This window comes from Calidris pugnax, unplaced genomic scaffold, assembly GCF_001431845.1.
Source record: "Calidris pugnax isolate Ruff unplaced genomic scaffold, ASM143184v1 scaffold156, whole genome shotgun sequence".
In the NCBI taxonomy this organism is placed as follows: Eukaryota; Metazoa; Chordata; class Aves; order Charadriiformes; family Scolopacidae; genus Calidris; species Calidris pugnax.
Window position 1 is genome coordinate 3,457,082 of NW_015090889.1, and position 20,149 is coordinate 3,477,230.

Here is a 20,149-nt window from a genome sequence, read left to right on the forward strand (position 1 = left end):
GTATTTAACTAATCATTCCTGTGGATTGGATGTGTCTTTGGAGTGTGTTTTCATGGGACAACTTGAGATGCACCCCACTGGGCGTATGGTACTTGTTCATGCTACCCTAATAGGTATAATGAGGCACCTCTGCACTACTGGCTGTAGGAAACCAAGTGCTGCAGGACTAGGGCTCCTGGAGATTGTAGGGAGGTGGTGTCCCAGTGGTGATTGTATCTCCCAGACTTACTGGTGTGGTGTGGCGTGGCATAACTAGTAGCAACAGATGAGCTGCCAGCACAGCTTTAATTGTTTATTTATATCGGAATGTGGAAGCTATGGTTTATAAGACCAGTCCTTTTCTCATCCTCTCTTACAGACAGAGTGTCGTAATTACGTGCGTGTCTTGCAACAGCTGAACAGTACTTTCCTCTACGTGTGTGGAACTAATGCGTTTCAGCCAACATGTGATTACCTGGTAAGAATGTACCTGTGTTTTGACCCAGTAACAGCTGTAATTTAAATGCAGCTCGTTTAAACGGTGAGTTAATCTCTATTCCCAAAGACTGTTGCAATTTCAGTGCTGGTCGTAACGTTGGGAGCGTTTGTTGCGCTGTCCCACGGTCATGATAGAGTAGGGAAATAAACCATGCTGTTCCTTTTTCAAAGGACTCTCTGAACTATTGTTTCATCTTGTTTAACTGCGGGTTTTCTTTTTCTTAGCTTTCATAATTCTTTGTGTATTGTGCTTTAGCATAAAAACAATTTCTAAAACTGAAATTACATTCTTTGTGAGTCCTATCCATTACCAGATCTCCCTGAAGTTTCTTGGATTTCTGTCTCTGCTTGTCTTGTCTCTGTTCCTGGCTATGCCACAGATTCATAGTGCTGAATGCCTCAGAGTGAAGTCTTGGTGCAAAACCAACTTTCTTTTTTTTTTTTTTTTTGCTGTTGACTCTTGTATCGTTTTCCTTACTGTGGCTCTTAACGATTCTGAAATTGAGAAATCTTGTAATTGTTTGTTCTTTTTGTCTCCCCTGCCTGCAAGTCTGCCTGCCGTCACCTCTGGAGCATTGCCAGAAGTCATTACTCCTAGCCTCCAATGTCTTCATTACACAGTATAACTGATCTCTTCGCCACTACTGTGGCTACAGTTCTTCTGCTTCCTTGTCCTCATTCCCTCTGTTTTTAAGGGATTTATAAAGTAGATGTCAAAGTACTCTGTTGCTTTTTAAAATTCAGTTGGATTTGCACCATTTCACAATTGTAACATGATCTCAAAAAATGCTGAATTCACTTCAGAAAGCATTGTTGATTTCAAAAACTCCATTCTTATGCAGGCTAATTCAGTAATTGCCAGCTCTTTCCATATATCAGTTAACTTCTCTGCCTTTCCTACTGTCTTGCTTTTTTTGTGTGCTCTTTCTTGAGGTCTGTCTGGATTTAACTTTTTGTCTTCAGTTCTTTTCTGCTCCCACCCTCACAAGGCATAGGATCACATTTCCTTCTGTCTGCTGGACTGCTGTCTGCATTTTATAATCTTACCAAAAAAATGCCTTTGCTGAAAGTTGATGATACAGTCCATTATTTTGTGTGTATTTTTCAGTTACCTTTGCACCATTCAAGTTTCTGAAAGAAAAAGTGCAAACAGTTGTTTTGCACTTTACAACTTTTTACAATTTTTTGCAGAATTTAATTTCCTTTGAACTTGGAGGTAAAAATGAAGATGGTAAGGGCAGATGTCCGTTTGATCCTGCTCAAAGCTACACATCTGTTATGGTTGGTAAGTTCAGACTTTGCATTCATCATTATTATCTATAAAAATTCTTCTTTTCTGCTGTCATTCTCTAGTCTTCCAGTGTAAAATGGTAGATTATGTCCATGCTTTTTCATCTTTACTGTCAATCTAGATGACATTAAAATACTTACGTAGTCAACCTTAGTGTGTTTCTTAAAAGGAGAACTTAAAATTCTAGGTTGTTTTGGAAACAACTTTTAAAATACTAATTTTTAAACTATATTTTTGGGTGTTTAACGTATTTAATCCAGGTAATCTAAATGTACTTTGGCTGCCTTTGTAGTATCAATCACTGTAATTTCAGTAAATTTAACAAGTGTATTTTTTAGCTGTCCTGAAGGCAGAATAAGGAGAATGAGACAGAATAAGGAAGTGAAATATTTATTGCAAGTATATTATTGTGTGATTAGACACCACTGAATCTTGATTTGGTGAAACCAGAGTTTGTGGCAGTGCCCTGGTGTCACAAGATCATAAATGAGAAGCTAAAAGTAACATGAAACAGGAAATGAGAAAGAAAAGAGTGAACTCCCTGCATTGTTGCCCAAATTCTTGAAAGTTGAGTTTGAATAATGGTGGCATAGAAAGAGAGTAAAATAATTACTTCCAAAACTTCAATGGCATTTCTTAAGTAAATTTGCATGTTTGTACATAAACTGTAGGTTTACGTGTTAAGTGTTGAAGTACCACAAAAACAGTGCTGACTTTTGCCAGCTGCTTGTGTTAGGGCAATAATAAACCCAAGTGAGGAAGTGTTAGTCTTGAGAATGGTCAGCAGAAATGTAAACTTGGAAGACATGTCTGGGGCAATTTAGAGGAAATCGTTGTTTATCTTTTCTTGTGGGAAGTTTAAGCTTACATAGTTTGAAATATTTATGTACCCTTTTTGGTATCCAGTGCATAAGAAAGTCTGAAATATTTGGTTTTGTGTTAAAGATGAGGAGCTTTATTCTGGGACTTCTTACAATTTCTTGGGAAGTGAACCTATCATTTCAAGGCACTCTCATCAGAGCCCTCTGAGAACAGAATATGCAATCCCTTGGCTTAATGGTAAGTGGGCATGAGAACTGACCCAACCTTCTTCAGTGTTGCACTTACAGATAAAAAGCTTAAATGTCTTACCTAGGGTAAGGGACAGTTGTCTAATATCTCATAGAGAATGGATTATATTTTACTGGCATACACTTAATGTGTGCCATCAAGAGATTTTATTTTGAAATTTAAGGATTTTTATCAGCATTGATAATGGAAACAGCTTCAAGACATACAGGCTTCAGCTTGACATTAAAGGGCTACAGTTTTTATATTTGCTTGTTCATCCTTGCAATAATGCAGCACAGTTATGATACAGTAAGGAAGAGAATGGCTTTGGTCTAATGGGTTTTCAAATTGAGCTGATGATGGTTTCTGATTATTTCAGTTCCTGAATTTCAAAATTTACAAAGTTTTGCGAATGCTCAGAGGTTGGTGGCTTTCTGCCAAAAAGGACCAAAATAATGAATTTAACATATTCCAAAAGGTGCATTTGGTCCAAAAAGTACAGGATACTGTGTTTTGTGATACATGTTGTAATGTCATTTTTTTGGGCATAAGCTAGTAGCTGAATAGAGGATGGTACCTCTCCAGGCACATAAGAAAAACCATGCTTGAATGTGGAAGTAATGACATATCAGACCATAGAGATCTCTCAGGTACCTTAGTGCTTTCACATAGGGTTTGTGGTTTTGTGTTTTTCTCTATTTCAATTTTTTAAGAAATGCTATTCTTACTATGAACAGCAAACTATGTAGGCAAGTCAGTGACAGGAGAAGAAGGTAAGTGTAGTGTGAGGTTGGAGCAAAAGAAGACTCCTAGAGGGTCTTTGAGGAAATCAAGTCAGCAGTCTCATATATGATATACAATTCTTCTCTTTCTATCTCTAGAGCCCAATTTTGTTTTTGCTGATGTGATAAGAGCAGATCAAAACAGCACAGATGGAGAAGATGACAAGATATACTTCTTTTTCACTGAGGTGTCTGTGGAGTATGAATTTGTTGGAAAACTCATGATTCCAAGAATAGCTAGAGTGTGCAAGGTGGGGCATAGTTCAGTTTACTTTTACGAATTCAACTAGAATTGTGTGTGTGTATGTGTTAAAAAGTATTTATTATTGTGGACTTTTGCCGATTAAATGGAAGTGGTTGAACTTAGTGAATCTTGGTGAATCAGCAATTTCAATCAGTTTTTTAGAACTGAGAAAGCCTAGTTGTTGCTTTGGGAACAAATAGTTGATTTGATTCTGCACAGCGGTGAGATTTCTGTACCTCTGAGGATTCTGCCTACCCCTGGGGAGGAAAAAAAAACACCCAGCAACAGAAAAAGTGTCTCTCCCCTGGCTTCATTTTTATTTTTCTTAAAACAGCTCAAAGTACAGGTCCCTGGGAAGAACTGACTTTGGTTGGAGCTGAGCGGATAGAGTCTTTGTCAAGTTACTTGTAAGTAGCTGTGTGCAAACAAAACTGTAGCTGTGTCCACAGCAGAGTAGCTCTTGACTGCGGCGCAGCAGATTGGACTTCAATGAGCTGCCAGAGCCTCAAGGAAAAGGGTCACCAGCAGCCTGATTCTGTCACGCTTGCTGTGTTTAAGCCTCAGTTTAAGCAGATTAAAGTATGTACTCAAAGTGTTCGTTAAAAATCTTATGCCGAGCTTTTTCCCGTAGAAAATGTTGATTTGACAAAAACTTTTCCAGTGGAATGTATCAATTTCCTTGGGACTCTTTCTTCCAACAGGAAATTTATCTAGCTGTTTCATTTTGATGACATTGAGATGTTTTATTTTGACTTCACTGCTTTATATTTAAACATGGAAGTCAAAACGTCAGTAAGAAGTTAGTGCCCTTGAGATTTCCATTAAACAAGCAGCTGGAGGCAGGTTTACATTGGGCTTATTGTTATGGCTCTCTTCCCACTCAACAGCTTGTGTACACTTTAAAAGGGGGCTGTCGTGGAATGGAAGAGCTTTGTTGCTGCTGTTTGTTTGAAATAGAAATCAATGGCAGGTTGCAAATCTATAAGCATTTATACTTACTGCTTTCATAAATTTTGCAATTTCCTTTAGAACTTTGCGGAACAGCATTGGATAATGAGTGGGAAATATTAGTGATGTTCAAATGTGCCTTGCTTTTTGAAGAGAAGTACCAGAGCTACAGCTCGAGTAGCAAATGTTTTGAAATATTTCTAGTCAATATACCTTGACTTCTTTAAGCCTTGGTGTTGCAAATCCTAAATAAAGGTGGTAGCTGCTTGCAGGATTAAGCCATTCCTGCGTTTTTTCTGATGAAATTATTAATATCAGGGATGTGTAAGTGCATATTAAAACATTAGAATTTAAATCAGTTTATATGTCACAGAATAAATGCAATGTTACTTATATCTCTTAAGTGGCAGTATAATGCTTTCATGCTTATTTCGCTTATTCTAATAAACAGGTTTTTTTTCTCAGGGTACATTGCTCATCTCAATTTTTCAAGTGTTGCTGAAGTATTGTTCTTTTATAGGTCTCATATATCATCTTACCTCTTCATTTTGTTAGAAACCATTCTATTTTTTCAAATCAGCTAATTTTTCTGTGTGTTCCTTAATTTTCTGTTTGTGAATGTGTGAACATTTATTGATGTTGCTATAGGTCAGATGTTAGAAAAGAGCAGGGCTCGGTAATTTCATGTTCTGTAGCAGTGGTTCTTAAATGCAAAAATGCTGCTAATTCTCCTCACAAACACCTTTTTATTTTTTTAATATCAAAAGAGGGACCAAGGAGGATTAAGGACCTTGCAGAAAAAATGGACTTCCTTTCTCAAGGCCAGATTGATTTGTACCATCCCTGATAAGAATTTAATTTTCAATATTATCAATGACGTTTTTATTCTCAAGTCTCCAACTTTGAAGGAACCAGTGATATATGGAGTCTTCACCCCACAACTGTAAGTGTGGTATAGCCTTTTCCTGGTTCAGTACTTTTAATCTCAGCTGGCTACTACAAGTAATATTTACTGCTATGATCTTATTTTTCTTTTTTCCTGAACTTTTAGGAATAATGTGGGGCTGTCAGCAGTGTGTGCATACAATCTGTCTACTGTAGAAGAGGTTTTCTCAAAAGGAAAATATATGCAGAGTGCTACAGTAGAACAGTCTCATACAAAGTGGGTACGATACAATGGGGAGATTCCTAATCCTCGACCTGGCGCGGTACGTTTCTGTAATCTTGGATCTGATGATTAGTCTTTATTTAATGCTCAGGAGTAAAGAAAGTAGAAAATATTAGGTAACATACTAAAGCTTAATTTTAGTTTGCCCTGATCTGGATACTTTCTTTTGTAAAGATTTTGTAGAAGAACACCCAAGTGATTTATTCTGAACTTTGTATCTGGGAATTGAAGTGGATTTTTTTTAATTTATAATTGAGTTATTTGCTAGTTTTATATTTTTATTATTTTGTTACTAATTTTCTAGTGGTGAAATAGATGACAGTTTACACTAGGCAACGTCAAATACTTTTTAGTTCAGGTGAACAGAAGAACAGCAGTCTTTGCATTGTCTCAGTAGGCCCAGAAGGTTTATTCAATGCAGTGCATTTCTCTGCAAACTAAAATGTTCATAGTTGGTCTCTCACACACTTCCCTTTCTCATGTTCCCTGAAGTCATTTTGTGGTTACTGCTGAATGAGGTGACGGTTAAAAGCCGTTAAGAAGCATAAGAGTCCAGAAGAAGTATTTTCCTAAAATGTGTTTTGGGCCCAGACAAAAACTGCCTGAAGAACTTCTTTAATTTGAGGGTGGCAGAGCACTGGAACAGGCTGCCCAGAGAGGTGGTGGAGTTTCCCTCTCCAGAGACATTCAAAACCCACCTGGACATGTTCCTGTGCAACCTGCTCTAGGTGGACCTGCTTTGGCAGGGGGGGTTGGACTAGATGATCTCCAGAGGTCCCTTTCAACCCCGTATTATTCTGTGATTAGTGTATCACAGAAGCCAAAGTGAGAGACCTGAGGACCTTCCTTGGTAGAATGTGTATAATGTAAAGGTGTGCTTTCTGCCCAAAATAATGAAGAGAGGGAAATGCATGTGGCTGCTGTTAATTGTCTCTATTTTGTACAAGTAAATGATACCAAGTGCTTGTCTCTTTTTTTTTTTTTTTCTTTGTTCCTCCCACCTCCGTTAGTGTATAAACAAGGAAGCCAGAGCATCACACTACATGAGTTCTCTGAATTTACCAGACAAAACATTGCAGTTTGTTAAAGATCATCCTTTAATGGATGATTCAGTGACTCCAATGGGAGACAGACCTCAACTAGTAAAACGAGATGTGAAGTATACCCAGATTGTTGTGGATAGAGTCAGAGCACTCAATGGTACTCTGTATGATGTTATGTTCATCAGTACAGGTGAGTTCTGCAAAACTTTTTTTTTTTTAAGTGATGCGCTGATGCCTTAGACTCAAGTATGTTCTAAGTGAAACTCTTGAAATTTTTATATTTACAGTCCTTGTATACCAGCTGTTGTTTTCATTAAATGTAAAGGGCCATGGTGAGTAGGTGGAGAATCTTACATCCTTTGAAAAAGGATTGCAGGAAAATAATTGCAAAACTGCAATATGTGCAGCAAAAGCACACATAAGATAATCCCTAAATTGTCTTTATTTGTCCCACAACGTTGTTTCTTGCTTAGAGCTCTTTGTGATGGCATGTTTAAGGGTGTCCATTGGCACAAAGTTATGTGAAGTCCTCAGCTGAACAGCAAGAAGATTCTTGGGACAACTTATAGCAATTATGCATTTTTCCCCTGCTTTTTTATTTTAAGGATCTTAATTAAATATATTGCTTTGTGTTTTCAGATCGAGGAGCCCTGCACAAAGCTATCAGCTATGAAAATGGAATGCATATTATTGAAGAAACACAGCTTTTTCCAAATTTTGAGCCAGTCCAAACTCTATTGCTTTCGTCCAAAAAAGTAAGTGCTATAAGTATCACAGCTTTCACCTCATTTTGGTTTTCCACAAAACTTTTATTACCACCTTGTAACCTTGTCATGATGAAAGAAGGCAGTCACTGTGCACAGAACCAAAGGCTGTATCTGTAGCTCCTCATGCAGCAGCAGCACATATTGTCTGCTGCATTTCAGTGTATTTGGTAGGTGGCAAGCTTCTGAAAGTATGTAGGGAGGGTGGTGGGTGGTGCATCACAGGTCTTCACTTGGATTCCTTGGGAGTTAGCTGAAGGCTGTAACATGTTTTAAGGTACCAGTTTTCAGGTTGAGTAATGTAAAAATCCTGACCTCTTGTGGCCATTGCAAATCTGTGAGGAAAAAAATCCTGGGGGGTTTAGCAGAGGAGGTGGAATATCTTTCTGAGGAAATAGACCTAGGAAGAGAGAACAGTCTTGTCTAGCAGAGAGACTTGTAATTGTGTAACTGATTGGTTTCTGCTGTCTCAAATCCGGCAGGCTCCTGCATGGTAGATATCTCATGCCAGCAGTCATGTTGGTGCAGCTGGGGGTGAGGACTTCTGGTGATGTCCTGTCTACTCGGCACAGCACCAGCTGCAGCTGCGGGACACAAGCCTTGCTGCAGGCTCCAAACCCAGTCGTTCTGCACTATTAATCAGCTGCTCAATTTAACCCTGGAGTGGTTTTGTGACAGTGGGAGGATAAACACTGTGTGCGTTTTGTACACTAATTAGGTTTCCAGCCCTCGTTACTCAGACCTGCAGATCCATGAACGTCTGTGGCATTATCACCCTAAACAGTGGCTTGTATCACCACACCTCTCACATGGCAAAATTTTGGCATTTTCTAAGGAAAAAGTTACTCTTTTAAAGTGTCTGGTAGTAATACCATACTAGCTATGTAGTGATCAATAAATGCTCTGCAGCTAGGGATTTAGAAATACTGCTAAGATGTCTTAGAAACAGATTTTATTTTTGTGTGATTATTAAATAAAACTTTGCATTCCAACACAAGAGAAAAGAGAGCTTTATGCTGTAATTCTTTCATGCTCATCTTGCATGCTTATTTGTCCTTTCATCCTTAGAACAGAAAGAAGTCTTGAGGACACAGACATTTGTCTTTTGACAGACAAATGAAAATCAGTGACTAAAACCTTCTGTGCTCAGAACCCAGTACTTTCCCATAAAAGCAGCGGTTCTGTTCTTTTCTGAGGAGTAGGAGGTTGGGTCTTGTACCGGAGTCATGAAAGCTGTTTCTGATTTCAAGACCAAAAGTCTGCACCACATACATGAGTTTTTGAAGAGTGTTTCTTGAGTAGAAGTCTTTCTTGGAAGTCTGCCCATCACTTTGTGACCATATTCGTCCTGCTGGAGTCAGGCTGTCTCACTGCAGACACGACCCCAGAGTACATTTCTACATATCAAGATCCCTACAGCTGCAGTACAGGAAAAGCCAGTCTATGCTTGGATGGGGCTCGTTTGCCATGACAACTGTGGTAGGGTGCTGATAAATTAACTGGATATTCTGCTCGGGGTGAAGCCAACCCACTGGCTTTGTAGGCATGGCCTCCCAAAAGGACTAGAACATCGATCACTGGTGGTTTTCGATTGCAATGCAGGCCCCTTCCTTGAGGCTTTGCATAATAATATGTAAATTCACAGCGTACCTTTAGCCTTGAAACAGATGAATGAAATAAGGCAGCTGTCTAGCTTTTATGAGAAGAGTGTTCAGGATGTGATCTCTTCCTGTCATGCTCAGAGTGAGACTTGTTTGGGATCCCCAGCAACAGTGGGTCAAACAGCTGTTGTGTTTGTAGCCCCCTCTTCCCAGGTGTCGTGCCAGTGCTGTTCCCTTTGAATGCAATCCAGTGTTCCTCCTTGAGCAGCAAGTAGGCAGCTGCATGTCACTCTTGTAAGGAAGATGGTGATGTGGCTGCAGAGACCTGACTGGTAGCAGAGCTGAAAGTAGCATGATTGCTTTGGGTTAACAGGGGCAGGGGCTGGTTCTATAAACAGCAACCCTTACCTGTTCAGGCTGGTGTGCCTCCTACAGTCGTGTCATCAGCACAGGCTTACCTTGCCTCGGCTCATACAAGGATTATTGGTGCGTTCATATTTGTGGAAAAACTGTGTGATAAAGCCATGGTTAGACATGGTTACTTTCCATTCTCATAAACGTATCTATTTCAGGTTTTTGTTCTTTTGTCCTTTTGCACTTCCAGCATTGCTGAATATTTTCAAGATAAGTCTCCTTTCCTTTTTAGAAATAGAAGCTAATAAAAATGCTTATTACCCTCATGCTCTGGTTTTTACAAACATGGCTCTATGCATCTCTTTACTTTTAGCCATTTTTAAATTATTTCATTAATTGGATTATTCAGCTTTGGGAAAGTGATTGGTGTGGTTTTTTTTGTTGTGCTTTGTTTTATTTTAGGGAAGAAGATACCTCTATGCTGGTTCAAATTCTGGTGTGGTTCAGTCTCCAGTGGCATTCTGTGACAAGTACACCACTTGTGTTGACTGTGTTTTAGCAAGGGATCCTTACTGTGCTTGGAAACCCCTTGAAGGTTCCTGCATTGATATTTTTAAAGAAAGTGAAATTGAAAGGTAATGGTAGCCTTTGATTACTGTACAGTTACAGTCAGTACTGCATCAGTCTTGCCCCTTGCTGATTGGCATTTTTTTTAATTGAATGTTTTCAAATGCAAACTTTTTCCTATCCGTCTATGTCTGCTTGTGCTATTTGGATAAGATGATTCTTACTTAATACAAGAGGATGGGCAGGCTGTAGGAAACAAGATTTGAAGTTGTAATGCTTGAACTTCCTTTTACAGGAACTGGATTCAGAACATAGGTGGAGATGCATCATCTTGTTCTGGTGAGTTAGTCTTTGAAGAGCTCTTTCACATGTCTAGATGGAGTAGTGAAGGAGTTGTGTTTAGTTTGGCTTGTTTTTTCATGGTTATCTGGACATTCGTTTATATTTTAATAGATACGAGGTTCTGCTTTGGATAAGCTCGAGCACCTGTACAGCCTGCTTGTTGTCTTGAAATGTCTGTGTGTGTATACATTCCAGTGTGCAATGCACAAACCCCTGAAATGAACAGGGGTACCTCAACAGCGACTTCTGAATGAAAGCAGTATTTACCACAAGTACTTCCATTGCAGAGGACACTGTCTCTATCATACAGTATTTGACATTCAGCTGTGAGCCTTGATAAGTGCTTGGTTATTGCTGTTGGATCAGATGAAATGATCCTGAAAAAAGCTGATTTCATGGTGAGAGGGAAGGGGGACTCAGAACAGCTGAAGTGCCCTCCATAGTCCTTAAAGGCAAGTAACCACAGGTCCATCCTTCCTCCTGTGTGCTGCTGCCACCAGATCGAGGAGATCTTAAAAGAGTAGTAGCATTACAGGAAATTTGTACTGCAATAAAAATGGTTTCAAGAGTTTGATGTACTTCATTTTTATTTCTAATCATAGCAAAGCATGGACCACGATGAAGAGTTTAGCTTGTTAGGCTTTTTGGCAATTTATAGTGTTGCACTGTGGGTGTGCCATAAATTTTTTTTTTAGTTATTTTTTAATAAAATATGTTATTTTTTTAGCAAAGACTTTAAGTTGAATTAACAGCATTTTGTTCAATTTATTCTTGGATATTTTGTAATTGCCGATTTAATTAAAATGCACTGATTGCATATTAAGTGATACCAAGTTCAGCCATTTGTCTCAAACAACGGTGACTTGTCTCAAACAACAATGACTTGTCTCAGATGCATACTCAGTTGTGAATCAACAAGGTCTCATTTTTGGAAGTGGAGGCTGTCTTAGAGTTTGAGTTGTCCTGTCTCATTGTCTGTCTTGATGTCATGCATGCAGCTGTGGCTTGGTATTTCACTGAGATTCTTGCATGCCGTCGTCTTAGTTTTGTGAAGCAAAGTCTGAATGTCACAATTTTTGCACTTCTGTTAAGACTGTTGTACAGTCTAGTGAAACTCTACAGTTTAGAGCAAATGAGAATCATTGCTGATACTCTGCACATTTATTTTGATGTTCCAGATAAAGTAAGAGAGAATTCTCTACAGCATACATTCAAGCATGGGAGCACAGCAGAACTCAAGTGTTCTCAAAAGTCCAATCTGGCACAGGTAGTTTGGAAGTTCAAAGACGATGTACTGAGAGTGGAGAGCCCCAAGTACCGTCTGCTAGAAAAGGCGCTGCTCATCTTCAATTTATCAGAAGGAGACAGTGGTGTTTACCAGTGCTTGTCAGAAGAAAAAGTGAAGAATAAGAAATTTTCTCAAGTGCTGGCTAAGCATGTTTTGGAACTGAAGAAGATTCAGCATACCACGGTGGGTCCCACCGTGGCAGCTTCACCAACAGAAGGTAATAGAGATGTGCCAAAAGTATCAGCTGTATCAACCGAGGGGTCTACTGATCACACCTCGACCACACATACGGTACCAGTTACGACAGCAAGGGTAGTAACAAAGCCCATTGGCCCTGTCCTAACGAGTGCAGCCTCTAACACAGAGCTCTTCAATTCAATTCCTGACGCGGTACCGGAGAAGACAATGTTCCTCAAGTCAAACGATAACTTCCTGTTGATGTTCCTCTTCCTCTTCTTTTTTATTCTCTTCTTGTGCCTCCTCTCCTACAACTGTTACAAAGGGTACTTGCCAGGGCAGTGCTTGAAATTCCGCTCTGTCATGCTGCTCAGCAAGAAGAAAACCAAGTCAGATTTTTCTGACTGCGAGCAGAGCGTGAAGGAGACGCTGGTGGAGCAGGGCAGCGTCAGCCACCAGAGCGGGGAGCAGCCCAAGCTGGCCCACGACACCGGCTACGAGACGGAGCCCGACTGCGGGAGCAGCCAGCGGCAGCCCGGGGACTCGCAGGCGTCCCGGGAGCCCAAGGACAAGCCCTTCGACGTCAAGTGTGAGCTCAAGTACGCCGACTCGGACGCGGAGGGGGACTGAAGGACTCCGTCGGCCATTTCAGTGGTGGACATCAGCCAAGGCCCTGTGGCTCGCTGTCGGAGCGCAGAGCTGAGCTGTAGTGGGGATCACATGCCTAAACTGTACAGCAAGCCAATTTGCATTCAGATTTCGCCAGATTAGAGAAGCAGTGTTCTTGTTGGCAGACTGTAGCATCTTGTGTTGTACTGTCTTTTTTTTTTGTCTTTTTTTTTTTTTTTAAATGGCCAGTTTCAGATCACCATTTGTTTGTTCCCAGTTTTTCCCCCACCAAGCACTTCGATATAGTGAACAATTACTTGCTTGTTCTTCCATAGGATAAAAGTAACTTTCTAATTCAGTTGGCTTTAAAAAGTACTTCAGTCGACACATATTAGCTTCCATTAAAAAAAGACCTAGTTTCATTTTAATTCCAAATTGGAAATTAAGTTTAGTTTATCAGATTGGTAAATTATAGACTTTTGTCCTGATTGGGACATTTTTTTTCCTTCTAGTGATTATTTTTAGTTTTATGCTTTGTGTTTTGGCACACTAGGTCTCTCTAGTTAGTTGAAGTTATTTTTTTAACTGCTTTTTAAGTATCTTAAATCTTAAGGTATAATGGGGATAGCATTGGCTTGATTTGCGCAAGATTCTCAGGGATAATCTTGTTTAAAGGCTTTTTTCATTGCTGCTTTCTAGAAATTTGGGTACAACAATACCAGTACAAAACATGGAGTAAGTTAGGGGGAAGGGTGGAAATAATAGCTTTAGGAATGCTTTTCCTTTTTCTTGCTCCCACCCCTGCAAGCTGAACTTATTCACATATTCACATTCTATTTTCTATACAAAACTGGATTTTTTTGGTGTTTTTTTTCCTTTTTTGGGGGGAATGAAACAGTACAGGCAAGCAGATGTCAGTTAGCAGTGACACAGAGAGAGTTTTTTTGTACTGTGGAAGCAAAACAGGAATCAAGAAGAATTAACTACAATAATTCAGCTAGTGACTCACTGGAATGGACTGTTAGGATACAGCCTGATGAGAAAACATTGCCGATTTTTTTTTTTTTTTTTTTTTTTTAAATTCAGAAATAACTCCACTTCTTTTTGTGACAAATCTTTGCAGCGTCACCTTTTCTGTGTGACACCTCCCAATCTCTTATGCAACTGGAGACTGAAACTGGAGCTGCTCAATCAATCAATCAGTCATTTGAACTGTTTATGTGAATCGTGCCTGCAAATGTGAAAGTGTGCATTTGTTCTGCCTGGTTCACAGCAGTGCTGTTTGTCTGTAAAAGCATTTTGTGTGGTAGAGTCCTGAAGAATTGTTCCTCTCACTGTATCTTTTTGTAAATATTGCTAGAAGTAGAATATGTTTTAACAGTAGTATGCCTGGGCTACTTTTCTATGTTGAACTTTGATGCAAACGTAACTTAGACCATCTTAGTGTAAACAGTTTATATTTTATAAGATTCAGTTTGGTTTATTTTTCTATTTTTAATTATGTACATATAACAGAATAAATATTAAAATAAATTGTATTATATCTTGACTTTTGTGAAACTTGACACAGTGACACTGCTTTCCATATTGCAAATCCCTAATGTTCCTTGTGGTTTCCTTTAGGGGGGGGAAATGTGAAAACATTTGAAGCAGATTATCTCCTCAGCTTTAGTTGAATGGCTTTTAGCCTGGGGGTTGGGGAGGGGCAGAGATTCGATGGGTCAAGAAAGAGACATGGGTGAAGGAGGAAAGTGCTCTTCTCTAGGGGCATTGGGACACTTCCTCTTGTTACCCTTCTAAAATTCATTTGTCTTTCTGCATTATTTCTTCAGTGTGTGATGTATTTCTTACAACTTTTTTCCTTAGTACCCTCTTTTTTTTTCTTTTTCTTTTCTGTCCTCTTCTGTCACACAGCCTCATCTCCTATACCTTTCCCTCCTACTGGTACCTCCTTTTTGTCGTGTGTGGGCAGTGATTCACCTCCTTCACCCACCAGTACCCAGCCCGATGTGTGGTCTAGCACAGACCCTGGAAAGGTCATGTTGTTGCCACCTTTCCTAAGTGACCAGGCACAGCATGTTGGTGTCAGAGGACCAGTTCACCTCTTCTGCCAAGCCACGGGTAAGTTGGAGGACCCCAGTATAAAGTAGCGTTTTCTGCATTAAAGGTTTAGATATGTCACCATGTACCGTGTATGTTTTACTTTTTGAATATTAAAAAAAAAAAAAAAGACCCATTTCAAGATGTGTTGGCAACATGCTGTAACCAAGAACCTGGCACTGCAAATACTGTACTGTAAAATGCAGGCTCTGATGTAGCAGCCTACTGCAGTATATTAATAGTGAATTGGCTTTAGTAGGCTTGCTTGCATGTTGCAAGAGTTCAGGGAATCTTGATTGCATATGGATGTTCAGCAGGTAAATTTTTTCACTGAATTTGGGATATTCTGGACCAGGTCAGTTACTCCTTTTACATCTTAACTTATTTCAAATGGCAAAGTACTTACAGTAATGGCAACTTCCATTTTATGAAGAGTATATTATCCAAGATGTACAGGAGAAGAACAAAGCTGTCTTTTCTGTAGAAATTCAACACTTGTCTTTCAGCTTTTTTTTTCCAGATAGTAGTTGCCTGTTTAAGCTAAGTGAGATTAATGGGTCTCAGCAGGTTTTAAAATGTAACCATAGTCCTTAAGAGAAAAGAATATTGATATAGATGAATTTCAAAAAGTAGTATTATTTCATGTTGCTCTCTGAGTTAGTGTGTGTTAGTGTTGCATGGGATCAGATCAAAAGGCATAAATCTTTATTAGAGTAGCTCCTAACAAAGGCATGATCTGTATTTCCATGTCTAAAAAGACCAACAGCAGGACCGGGGTTCTTTGAGCAATAAACAGTTTGATAGTAGTGCTACAGAGCTGGAATTTATTTTAAAATTTTTTTCATCCAGCAATGTCTGTTTTAATGTGATACTCATGTTGCTTTTTAAAAATTGTCGGTAATTGAAATTGCCTCGGTAGTGAAGTTAAGAAAGAAACAGTATCCTAAAGTCAGCCTGTGGAATTCACTGCTGAGGAGACAGGGAGGAGTAGTGGAGGAATCTGTGGTGAGATTCAGACACTGGAGATGCAGTGATGAGGCAGGCGGGGGCAAGGGGAGCCACCTGTGGAAGTGTCTCCAGCTTCTCTCCAAAAGCACTGAAGGACTGGACTTTGTGCTATGGATGGGGATTTTACACCCCTTGGGAAACAAGACATTTTGGCTGATACATCACAGCCTTCTCCTGCCCAGAGTTACAACTTTATTCTGTTGACTTTAAAAAAAAAAAAAAAAAAAAATCCAACAAATGCAAACCTGCATACAAAACTGATTATTTGCATGCTTTTAGGGTCTGCACTTGAGGACACATAAATTTCCCATGGGTGGGGGGTGGCTGAGTTTTACTGTGAAGCTCTCTGCTTGGGTTTATTCACAGTCCTTCAGTGCCTGTAGGTACTTCTTTATATACTCATACTTGTAATGGAACTTTATTTCCCTCAGCTATGAATACAACATAAAATGTGTTTGCAAGGAGTAGAAGGGTAAAATGAGAGTGGCAAAGAGTTAAATGTTATACCTAGTCTTCTGAATACAGGATGTGGTATCAGCAAGTGTGTGATGCAAATACATAGATTGCCTCATCACCCAGTCAAAAACCTGAAGCTGAGTTTTAATTAAGTTTCTAACTTTGTATTTATGGCAATTACTGAATCTCTTCCTTTTTTTAATTGTAAATATCTGCTTCAAGCTGTCTGGAATCTCAGCAGGAGTTGGTGAGTTCTCTTACCCATCTATTACTCATCCCACATGTTTTAACCTGAAGGCTCGCTTAAGGATAATACTTTACAAACTTATAACTGCCTGATTTCAGCAACTGTAAGTTAAAGTAGACACAGCACAAACAGCCACTTGTCATGTATTGTTACCATTTTCTGGAAAATGAGGTTTTCAAGAGTGGGGTACTCCTACCCTTCTGAAAAGAAACCCATCTCCCTTCACGAGTTGCCTCCCAGTTTCTCTACTGCCCTGAAGATTCTGATACCTTCACATTTCTCCAAAGACCCGCCTGCTAGATAGGCACTGGGAAACATTAGGTTTTCTATATACTTTCTCTAATAGAACTTTTCTCTCTTGTTACACAATTTTTAAACCCTTTAAGGACATTTGAGGCAGGTTTCAAATAAATTGAACAAAATACTACACCATCTGGTAAGGGAAGAGGCAGTGAGGTGATGATGTATGCATCTGCTTTGCATTTTCTCTGCTGTGCTCTGTTGAATTTAGGTGTACTAATAACAGGCTTTTTCTAGCAGTTTTGGTTCTGCTTGAAGATGTTTTTACTGACACCTCCTTCCCCAGCTGTAGAGTAGCATGTCCTTGACCTTAACTTCATAGCTTAATGAGATACTAGAATGCCCTGAGTATGCTGAGCAACAATTTATTTATAATCAGAAATGGTGCAAAACTTTATGCTTCATATTTGTATTTCTGACCTGCAGATTCGGGCTCCGTGTGTCCATGGTGTCAAGAAGTCTTACCCCCTCCCTTAGTTTCTCTGAAGCTGGAGTCTTTCCATGACAGTTACTTAACTTCTCGGTCTCATTAGAATAGCCCTGGGAGTGTGAACGTAGATCTGCAAACTCAGCAATATACTTCAAAAGAGTTGTGATTTCATGGAGATACGGAGACGCGGTATATCTGATAACACCCACGTTCCCTGTGGTTATGCTATTTTCACGGGAGTACAAGAAAGTTTCCCACATCCGTGTGGGAGAAGATCCATAACTTGCAAGAAATCGGAGTCACGAGTGGTTCACTGCAGTTTTTCACTTGTTTGGTGACACCTGAAGTTGCACTGAAAGGTGTGGAAAATAGGATGCACTGCACTTTTACCAAGTGCTGCTGCAGACAGAGTGAAACTCTAGACAAACTGCCTGCCCAGTGAGTCCACGTCGGACCTTCCCCAAGTCTGTGTCCAGGTATCTAAGGGTTGGCTGCACCAACTGCTCGTGCAACGGAGGTCTTGGCAGTAGGGCTCAAAAGTGCCTACACCCCAAGGGTGCACCTGCTTAGCCCCCAGGAGGAGGAGCTTGTTCCTCAGAGGCTGACTTACCCCTGAAAATGAGTAAGCTTTCTCCCTGGAAGTGGCTTCATAAGTCATTCTTGAGTGAGATTTTTAGATGAATTTTAGGTGAATTGCATCACCTCTGATGCCTTAGGGTGGTCTGGTTGGTAGGTGTGGTGCAATGCATGGAGGTGTGCACCACCCAGAGCAGAGTGAGCCTGCGCAGGAAAGTGCTTTCTGCTGGACAACAAAATATCTAGCACTGCAAATTACAGCCTTTCAGTGACAACACGTCAGTATCTTACAATGGAGGTTACTTTGTTTGTGACATTGTGCTGCTCTAACGGGAACACAATATCAAATAGCAGTTTTCCACGCACCTAAACTTCTGGTTTATAACCAGTTGCAGTTTCCGAGCTTTTTATTCTTCTCATGAACTGTTGTATAAAATCCTCAGAACATCTCCTCTTCCTGCCTTTGTTAATGAGTGTTAATAACAAAGCCTATCATTAGTTTTTGAAACCTGAAGATGTTTTAACTGGTAGTCTAGAGAGGAAGAGCTCTGTATCTCCCAGTACGATTCAATCTGCTGCACAAATATTTTACATTTTCTATAATTTTAAAATTTTTATGTGGTATGTCTTGAGGTTTATATGGTGATGCTTTGTTGAAGCAATACCTTTGACTTTAATCTGTATGGCTGTTTAGTAACCTCTGCTTGGTTTATCCTTACACAGGAATGCTAGATTTGTTCTTTGTTAAGCAATTCCATATCCCTCTTCATTAATTAGTTTCTCCATAGACCTTTGGTGTTTTATCTCATGCTGTCTGCAACTCAGATTCAGCATCTTTGGCTATGTAAGCTGATAGTAGCTGTTAATTTGTTATTTTGTAGTTTTATACCACTTCTTTCAGTGATTTCTGCACTTAGTGAACATTCATCACTTAAAGGCATCTTGGTATGATAAAACCATTCCTTCTCGTGGATCAGTGACATGCCACTTGTTTTATTATTTGAGATGTATCTGGAAGATAACTTGAAAAATTGAAAAAGATTGTTCCTTTAATATATTAAAAAAAAAAAAAAAAAAACTTAAAATTCTTAAGGTTATAAAATCAAGTAAATAGTGTAGATCCATTTTGCATAAAAATCACAGACAGTAAAAGTATCCTTCTTGTTAGATTGCAATATCTTAGGGCTGCAATCATCTTCCTATAATGTTAGCGCTTCTTTTCTCAGACATCAGGGCTTACTGGGGCCCTCTTACATCTGACTCTGCATGCAAAACCAACAGCGCTAAACCCCTCTAAGTGTTGGTGCTATCCTCACTCTGATGGCTTCCTCCAAAGTGACTTCTGTAAGACAGTTGAAAATTAATTCCTGTAAGGACTATGAGATGGACACTACATTCATACGTTCTGGCATTGACAGCAGGTTTTTAAACATTTCTGTAGAAATTCCTTCTGCTGTGCACTTAAATATGTAAAGGCTATGGTCACACTAAGAAATTTGTGGAAAGGCATGCAGGAAGAACACCTTTTTCCATTTTTTAAAAATATATTTTCTTGTAAGGGCTAGAACAAGCTCAATGTGAACATAATTTAAGCATAAGGCACATCAAGTTAAAAAAGGGGAGAGTAAGGATGGGAAGTACGACTAAGAGTGTCTTGTTAATTCTTCTTCAAAAGATTTCCTTCACTTTTTTTTCTGCTGAGTAGAATCTTACAGTGTGCAGCAGACAGCTTTCATGCAGGTTTTTCCTGTGCCATGAATAATAAGGTGCAGTTGGGAAACTTCTTGTATGACTTATGTTTTAAGAATGTATAAATTATCATAAGTAGATACACTAAAATATCTTTCTCCCCATGAGGAAGTCACTCCAGTTAGGACTAGCAGTTGTAGCCTGCAAATATTTTTTACTGTTGTAACATGCTTAAAACATTTCAAACTGCGTGTATGCTGTAGTGTGTCCCATACACACCAACAAGTGTTCTTGTATATTCAGTGGTAAATGTTATCAGTTGCATCATTTGTCAGCAGAGCACTTAGGTAAATTAAGCCCACTGCATGCTTTTGAAAGTTTTTGATTGGTATCTGCACAGTCTGAATAAACCATCCTTTTGAGAAAGCAATTTGTCAAAAACTCTCTTGAGACTGAGGAAAACAGCTGGCACCTCTATGAAGGAGTGCCTCTGTGGAGCAGCAGCTTTGCTTCTGTTTAGTTCCAGCTTACTGCTGGAATCAGGTGCTGCATGGGCCCTTTGCAGACACAAGCTGATTTGGTCACAAAACAGGCAGTATTCACCACCTGAATTTAATATACATGTGATTATAGGGTGC

The 20,149-nt window shown here is 39.5% G+C and overlaps 1 protein-coding gene across 9 annotated transcripts in view; it reads left to right on the forward strand.

Moving 5' to 3' along the window:
• The window catches only part of SEMA4D (sema domain, immunoglobulin domain (Ig), transmembrane domain (TM) and short cytoplasmic domain, (semaphorin) 4D), a 98,470-nt gene that overhangs the window by 70,765 nt on the left and 7,556 nt on the right, over positions 1-20,149 (forward strand). For 4 of the 9 annotated variants that reach the window (XM_014947616.1, XM_014947617.1, XM_014947614.1 and 1 more), the window contains 11 exons: positions 359-457; positions 1,669-1,762; positions 2,714-2,827; positions 3,700-3,851; positions 5,560-5,735; positions 5,844-6,000; positions 6,971-7,193; positions 7,643-7,758; positions 10,185-10,357; positions 10,585-10,628; positions 11,810-14,246. In XM_014947616.1, coding sequence (XP_014803102.1) covers positions 359-457; positions 1,669-1,762; positions 2,714-2,827; positions 3,700-3,851; positions 5,560-5,735; positions 5,844-6,000; positions 6,971-7,193; positions 7,643-7,758; positions 10,185-10,357; positions 10,585-10,628; positions 11,810-12,726 — 2,265 coding nt within the window. In that variant the 3' untranslated portion in view covers positions 12,727-14,246. Of the gene's footprint in view, positions 1-358; positions 458-1,668; positions 1,763-2,713; positions 2,828-3,699; positions 3,852-5,559; positions 5,736-5,843; positions 6,001-6,970; positions 7,194-7,642; positions 7,759-10,184; positions 10,358-10,584; positions 10,629-11,809; positions 14,247-14,619; positions 14,827-16,491; positions 16,517-20,149 lie in introns of those variants that run through there. The other 5 variants (XM_014947619.1, XM_014947618.1, XM_014947623.1 and 2 more) reach the window with 3 other exon arrangements.